This window comes from Leptonotus elevatus, chromosome 2 (genome assembly GCF_054856555.1).
Source record: "Leptonotus elevatus isolate MCC_2025b chromosome 2, RoL_Lele_1.0, whole genome shotgun sequence".
NCBI lineage: Eukaryota > Metazoa > Chordata > Actinopteri > Syngnathiformes > Syngnathidae > Leptonotus > Leptonotus elevatus.
In genome coordinates this window covers 7,403,093-7,411,355 of record NC_141240.1, presented here as the reverse complement: position 1 = coordinate 7,411,355, position 8,263 = coordinate 7,403,093, and the positions used below count along the sequence as shown (strand labels likewise).

Sequence of the window (8,263 nt, the reverse complement as noted above, 5' to 3'; positions counted from 1 at the left end):
TGTGACATCAAGCTCACATTGACGGGGCGAGTCGGGGGTATATACCATCCGTCGGTTTAAGATGCAATTGCAGTGACAGATATCTGATACAAATCTGATTTTTATCCACATTTTTTAATAGGGCTTATTCTGATCCAATCATGTTCACATTTACACATTGTGCCACTTGAGAGCAGAAAATTGGAATTGTGTCACTTGAACTGTGCACAGTAGTGTAAATCCAGCCTTAGAGAGTTATCACAAATAAAAACGGCACTTTTTTGCTGTCACACCAAAATTGGAAAGTGGAATGAAAAGTGAATAACAATGTGAATTATTGACGACCTTGTGAGTATTTACCTCAGGTTTTACTACACAATGGACCTGTTCAAAAACCTGTAATAAAGTATGTGATCATGTATTCTGATGATTTTAGAGAATACAATAGACACATCTAATGATGCTTATTTTCAATTAAGAGTGTAATGTGCACCTCACTGAACTGATTCTTTGAGAGGTGAAAAATATTTCAAATATAATTGCAAGCAACGCATTCCACTAGCCAACAAATACACTCAACAAAAATATAAATGCAACACTTTTGTTTTTGCTACCATTTTTTATCAGATGAACTCAAATATCTAAAACTTCTTCCACATACACAATATCACCATTTCTCTCAAATATTGTTCACAAACCAGTCTAAATCTGTGATAGTGAGCACTTCTCCTTTGCCGAGATAATCCATCCCACCTCACAGGTGTGCCATATCAAGATGCTGGTTAGACACCATGATTAGTGCACAGGTGTGCCTTAGATAGCCCACAATAAAAGGCCACTCTGAAAGGGGCAGTTTTGTTTTATGAGGGGGGGTTGCTGGTCTAATTGGATGGAGTGACTGTTTTTTTGAGTGGGAGGTGGACAAGCTAACCAGTTATTTGCCATATCGTGCCATAATGATAATACTACTAATAATAAAAGTAATAATAATAACAAATACATAAATACTTAAATACATAAAGTTGGATGGAGATGTATATTTGGAGAACTTAATTTAAGAAAAGGCCTAAAGTGAGTATTACACCTTGAACCTCCTTGCTGTGAGAACTGCCACTGTGCTGCCCTCTGTCTGTTATTTATTGACATAAACAAAAAAAATACATTATTATGGTCTGTGAAATGAACATACCATCCTTGGCCTCTACAAGCTGCGGATGCAGTTTAAGCTTAAAAAACATTGCATTAAAGCAAGCCAATTTTAACACAAAAAAAGCATTAATTTTTTTTTCTCCTTCGTCACCATGTCGCCCCCTATGGGTCGCCTTTGAGACGCCCCCTCCTTAACTTTCTCCCTCCCATCCCCAGCATCTCGTCACGTCCTCCAACGTACCTACCCCTTATAGACTATTGCATTAAATCGCTTTTCATTCTCTTGTCATGGCAGCCGTGCGAATGGAGGATTTATGCCTTTGGTGCAGCCACGCGACGGTAATTGTTCCATGAAGCGTTTGGCGCTTTAGATGTTAACGAGGACCACCAGTTTGCGCCAAACAACCAATCAACCAACCAACATCAAGTTCCACTAGTTGCAACGTTGCCGAGGAGCTGAAAGCTTACGTGTTATTGCCGCCGCTGGAGGAAGAGGATTTGTGTATTCTTGCATGGACACATGCACTGAATTAGACGCCTCATGCTTGGCGTGAGGGGGAAAAAGTGCACACCAAGACACGGGCTGGTGCACGCCGCAGCACCAGTGGCAGCAGACGCGGAGGAAGGGAAGGAGGGAGGGAGGGAGGGTGAGATTCGTGCTTCTCCCTGCGTGCACATGAATGAAAGTCACGGCGCTGGTCTCCTCTAATGTGGGATTACTGTGCGTTTTTTCTTTTCTTTTCCCTTCCTTTTCAAACGACATCCCTTTTTTTGTCGTGTCTTACAACTTTGACTGTGGCTTTCTTTGAAATGACACTGCTAAATCCATTTTCTGGAAGAAGACTGGGGCCAATATCGGCGCGCCAGCTGACTCGTCAATGAGACTGTGTTATGGAGCTAAACGCAGAGGAGACTTGAATCTTAAGGATTCTCCTGCAGCCGACACCGGGGTGGTGTACCAAAATCGATGTTTGCGCCAAGACCGGAGCCCGAAGAAGGGCTATGGGCGTGATGTATTTTTCATTTTAATTGTAGTTGTTGTTGCGGGATGCGTTGGCGTTTACAGGCATCTGCACGGTAAGCGGATCATTATTAACCCAACGAGACATAAACCTGAGCTATCCATGGTCCTGAAATGCCTTTGACTTCACTCAAGTTGATTTCTGTATAGTCTCTTGTGTTATGCCCAAGGCAGTTTTACGCATTGCAAATCATACACACAAACGTATGCGCATACACGCACATATTGTAAAATGATTGACCGGGTGTAAAGTCCTCATCGACGTCAAGTGCGCATGTTGCTGGTGTGTTCGACGGCGCAGATTTGGGGATGTATGCTGCACCGGTGTGTGAGCTTTTGTGGTCTTCCAAGGATGGGAAGGGGTAGTGCGTGTGTGCGTGTTCGTCTGTGCGTGCGTCAGTGTGTATGCGTGCGTGTGAGCGAGAGAGAAGGCAAAAAGGAGTGGGAAAGTATCTCGGCTTCTATAAAGCAAATGTCCGATAGATAACGTGATTGGAAAATGTACCCCCTTAATTAATAAGATACAGTGGGATTAAATGATTTGCCTTTTGCTTGACATTTGTTTTAATGCCAAACGGCTGCTGACGTTTTCATCGCTAAATAAAAAAAAAAAAAAATATATATATATATATATATATATATATATATATATTCACCCCAGCCAATTTTTTTTTTCACGGGAGCACCCCCCCCCTTTTTTTCTTTTTTTAATGTTGATCCCCCACACTGATGTCTGGTATGTGCGATAAATGATAAATCTTTTGGCGATGAGCGGAGGGGGGTTAAGATTGCGGTGATTGTTTGAAAATGAAATAATATATTCTGTCTCTAAATTAAAAAAAAAAATTTCCATGTCTGGATGATAGATGCTCACACAAGCAGTGTTCTAGTCATCATTATGACGTTTTAACTGATAGGTGTTATTGTGTCCTATCCATGAGAGTTTATCAAGAAATGCACAATGTAAAAACGTCTTCTTTTTTTTAACAAACAGCGTATGTATTATATATTCCGTGCATTTATTTTTATTTTTTAAAGAGTACCCTTAAAATGAAATGTAGGTGCCTTGTCTTCATAATTAGCTAACTGGCCTGCTTTAGTTTGCTCGCTCAAGTGCTGGTTATCGATGTGTATTTTGGGCAACTTGTGCTTTGAACCGTGCCAGTTGTACATGTGTAAAACAGCACCCATCCTTTTTCTTTCCTTCCCTAGATGACACCTCATACTGACAACGTACTTGAGTGAGCTGGGGCACCTTCTCCCAGGAAACATGCATTTCTGGGCCCTGAATATAATCCTTGTGATTGCATCATCTCTGAGGCTGGTCGAGATGTATGACAATTACGGGGAAATCTGCCGCAACCTGTGCACATGCGAGGAGAAAGAAGGGGTCCTCACCGTCAGCTGCGAGAACCGCGGAATCATCAGAGTGACGGAGATCAGCCCGGTTCACTTCCCCACGTATCACCTCCTGCTGACGGGAAACCTGCTGAAAAAACTGGCGCTCAATGATTTCATCAATTACACTGGAGTGACCATTCTGCACTTGGGCAACAATGACATCTCAGAGATAGAAACAGGTGCATTCAACGGACTCCAGGGATTAAAACGGTTGCACCTGAATAACAACAAAATTGACATTCTAAAAGATGACACGTTTGCAGGACTGGAGAGTTTGGAATATCTACAAATTGATTATAATTACATCAGCAACATTGAGCCCAACACCTTGAGCAGACTGCACCAACTGACGGTGATGATTCTCAACGACAACTTGCTCTCTCTCCTGCCGCCCAACATCTTTCGCAACGTCCCCCTGACACATTTGGACCTGCGGGGGAACCGGTTGAAAATGTTTCCGTACGTTGGCCTCCTGGAGCACATGGACAAGGTTGTGGAATTACAGCTGGAAGAGAATCCGTGGAACTGCTCATGCGAGCTGATTGCTCTCAAGGCCTGGCTGGAGAGTATCGCCTACACGGCTCTGGTTGGAGAAGTGGTGTGCGAGACGCCCTTCAGGCTGCACGGGAGGGACCTGGATGAGGTGTCCAAGCAGGAACTATGCCCAAGGAGGCCCCAAGAGGAGTCGGTGAGACCTGCGCCCCCTAGCAGCACCAACGGATATTACCAGACCACACCGGCTGCTGCCACGGCCTCCGTCACCTCATCTGCTGTCTTTCGCTCCTCTTCCAGACCTACCAAGGGCACGCGACAATTCAACCGAACTCGGTTAAAGCCCACCTCTCGACTCCCGGGCGGTAGCCCTTACAACTATGGCCCCATCATTGCTTTTCAGACCAAATCGCCTGTGCCTTTGGACTGCCCCACTGCCTGCACGTGCAACCTGCAGATCTCGGAAATTGGATTGAATGTAAATTGCCAAGAGAGAAAGATCGAAAGCATCTCTGACCTAAAACCCAAGCCATACAATCCGAAAAAAATGTATCTAACTGGAAATTACATCCCTGTGGTACGAAGATCAGATTTTGTCGATGCCATCGGGTTGGATTTGCTTCACCTGGGAAACAACAGGATAACTGTGATCCATGACAGGGCTTTTGGGGATTTAACAAATCTGCGTAGGCTGTATTTAAATGGTAATCTCATGGACAGGCTCACAGGGGAAATGTTTTTTGGGTTGCAGAACTTGCAATATCTTTATTTAGAGTACAATAAAATTAAGGAGGTTGATGTGGGCGCATTCCGCTACCTTACCAATCTCCAGCTGCTATTTCTCAATAACAACCTCCTGAAAACATTACCTGTGGGTGTTTTTTCCAGCCTGCCCTTGTCCCGACTTAATCTGCGCAACAACCAGTTCCAAAACCTGCCTGTGAGCGGCGTTTTGGATCAGCTTAAGCTACTGGTGCAGATAGATCTGTTCGAAAACCCCTGGGACTGCTCCTGCGATATAGTGGGTATGAAGATATGGCTTGAGCAGCTCAGCGCAGGCACAGTGGTCAAGGAGATCATGTGCGAGACACCCAAACGCCACGCAAAAACGGACCTTCGCTCCATCTCATCGGAGCAGCTGTGCCCCGACCACTCTGACACCTACGTCTCACCAACCCCCGCTACCGAGGAGCCATTAGACGACCGGGTCGTCCCCACGGACGCCCCGCACAAGTTCAACTCCTCCAGCAGCACTGTCCCCCTGTCAGTCCTGATCCTGAGCCTCTTGCTGGTCTTCATAATGTCGGTCTTTGTGGCAGCAGGTCTATTCGTTGTGGTGATGAAGAAGCGCAAAAAATCCCAGAGCGACCGCACTAGCACCAACAACTCTGATGTGAGCTCCTTCAACTTGCAGTACAGCCTCTACAGCAACCGCTCGGGCACCAAAGTCAAGGCACCTGCCGGGCACGTCTATGAGTACATTCCGCATCCGATGGGACACATGTGCAAAAACCCCATTTACAGATCAAGGGAAGGAAATGCAGTGGAAGATTACCGTGACCTTCACGAGCTCAAGGTGACGTACAGAAGCACCCCGGATGAGGAGAGGAATCGCAGCTTGATGAGGAGCCCCGCGTACAGCGTTAGCACCATCGAACCCAGGGACAACCCCTCACCAGTCCAGGATGCAGACCATTTCTTTAGGGGCATCCTTGAGGCCGATAAGCAGTCCCCTCATCAATCCCTCCCAGTGGGGCCAAATTTAGAGTACAAGTACACAGGCCCGGTGGCATACACGTATAACCCCAATTTTGATGTCAGGCGTCAGTTCTTGCACCCGGAGAGGATAAGAGAGACGGTGCTGTACGGCACGTCACCCAGTACTGTTTATGTGGAACCCAACAGAAACGAATACTTGGAGCTTAAAGCAAAACTGCAGTCTGAGCCTGATTACCTCGAAGTTCTTGAGAAACAGACCACCTTCAGCCAGTTCTGAGCCACAGTGTCGTTCATGCATTTTGTCCCATTCGAACCCTTTGGGAAACTGTTTTGGGGGCCTTGGCACAAACAAGGACAAGCAGGAGAAAAGTAGACGAGTCCTGCGGGGTGTGCCGAACAAGCTTCTTCTTATTTGTGCAACATGACATTACAAGAATGGGGGATGAACACAATTGCTAACTAATGATGCAAATTTTATTTTTATATAGAAATGATCACAAATTTGAAGTGTATAAGTATGTCCAGCTTCAAATTCAGGAATATAACCGTGGTATATTGTCAGAATAGGAAGAAAAAAAGTTGATACAATCACCTCTGGACAAAACAACAGAAAACAAACAACAACAAAAAAACACTGTACAGCAGATGATAAAACTGTGTAGGATTATTTCCTGCTGTAGTCTGTAAGTAAGTATTTATTGATATAACCTGCCATGTCTTTTCAATATCAAACTTTTGATTCTACATCAACATTATCTGTGTCATCATGCATCGCCATTTTCTGGAGGAAGAAAAAAAAAAGGCTTTTGTTTTATAGTTTCATTTCCTGTAGCTTGGCATTGTAAAGTGGCTTTCTAGTTTTTGAGGGAAGTGGCACACCCCTAATATAAAAAAAAAAGAAGACTGTGCCATTTGATGAGGAAGAAAAAAAAGTGTGTTTGTATGCTTTCAGCACTTTTTGGGGGGAATTAGAAGGCAAGTTCACAAGCTCTCTATAAAAGATTATTATATGAAAATGAATTGGGGTATTGATTCTTAATATATAGATTTATCTCAACAAAACATCCAAAACAATATTTGAAGTTTTGATTTTGTTGTGTAATGTTGCTATTTTAATCTATGTAACACCTATTTTTATACAAGCATTGGCAGAATCTCTATCCCTTATCGAGTCTATGTTTTGGATTGCTTTGCACTTCTTGCACTATATTGACCAAACTATGTTGTTGTCATCAAATAAACATGATGTCGGTTCTCATGATATGTGTAGTGCAAGGTTGTTGGTGATAATATGACGGGCAGGGTGCGGGCTTTTGGGAAGGAAGGTGGGGGTATGATTGCGGGGTAAAGGGTACAAAAGGGCCACATGCGTGCGCGGCTGGACTGGCACAAAAAATGTGGCCCTGCCGTGTAGTTCTGCCTCTGATGTTTAGTGATGATGTTTCAGTTTGCTATCCCTCCAAATTGTGGGCCAGTCTCTTGGGGTAAAATGTAGGAAAATAATCATTAAAAAGCACTGCATCGGCCCCAAAAGAGGCCAGCCCAAAGAGCATCTGCCCTGAATGCCAGATGGCCAGTCCAGCCCTGCATTTATGAAAGTATGGACTCCAAGGTAACAATTTGTACTTTTCCCGGGTACACACTAAATTCTGTAGAGTAAATTTGACTCTTTTTTTTTTTAACGGGACCAAATAGACTCAGTTTTAGAGTCATATTTACACTTGGAAGAGTGTAAAATAAAGAATTGAAAAAAATAAAATAAGTCATTCATAGGGTTGAGGAACAAACTCACAACCTGCAGCCACACAGCTCCTGCTTTGTGTTAGCATATCACTCGTGTCAGCTGGAATCTTCGTAACTCCAAGAGACCAAAACATCGTCTCCTCTTGGAGATAAGCAAAGGGTAGGATGGGCATAGCTCAGCTGGTAGTGTGTCTCCCAAGCTGAAGGTCATGAGTTCGTTCCTCAACCCTTAAGTGACTTTTATTGTATATATTTTTTTTTTACTCTCTTCCAAGTAAAACTGAGTGTATTTGGTCCCACGCTAAATAGAGTCAAATGTATTCTAAATTGAGTCAAATTAACTCTGTGTACACAAATAGGTTCAGAAATGGTCCCAAGATGGGGGGATAATAAGTACCAAGGTTACAAAAGAAGCACTTGGAGGAAATTATTTTTTTTATTTAGTGTACCCCAAAAGTCCCATACTGGAATATTGCTGTTGATGTAAATCCTGCTATTGTCAAGTCTGAGAGTGGAGTGAACCTCGTCATCTTTCAATAATCAGATAATCCAATAGCTCAATATAAATGGTCATTGACTGTGGATGGGTGAAGATACAGTATCTGTTATTCACTTAGGTGCATTCATTGTCTCACTGAGTTGTGGAAGCATGTATTCCAATTAATGAGTGTGATGTCAATATTAATACTCAGGAGCATTGAAAGTTTGTTGCAGTGAGATTATTTTTGGTTTCTATTCTTTTGAGTAGTGATGAGCAAA

The 8,263-nt window shown here is 43.5% G+C and overlaps 1 protein-coding gene across 1 annotated transcript; it reads left to right on the top strand.

The window, feature by feature from the left end:
* The first annotated feature begins 1,786 nt into the window (after window positions 1–1,786).
* On the top strand, window positions 1,787–7,022 carry slitrk5 (SLIT and NTRK like family member 5). The gene is made up of 2 exons (XM_086069870.1): window positions 1,787–2,205; window positions 3,362–7,022. The coding sequence occupies exon 2, from the start codon at window positions 3,420–3,422 to the stop codon at window positions 6,036–6,038; it is 2,619 nt and encodes an 872-aa protein (XP_085925996.1). The 5' UTR covers window positions 1,787–2,205; window positions 3,362–3,419; the 3' UTR covers window positions 6,039–7,022.
* The last annotated feature ends 1,241 nt before the right edge of the window (window positions 7,023–8,263 follow it).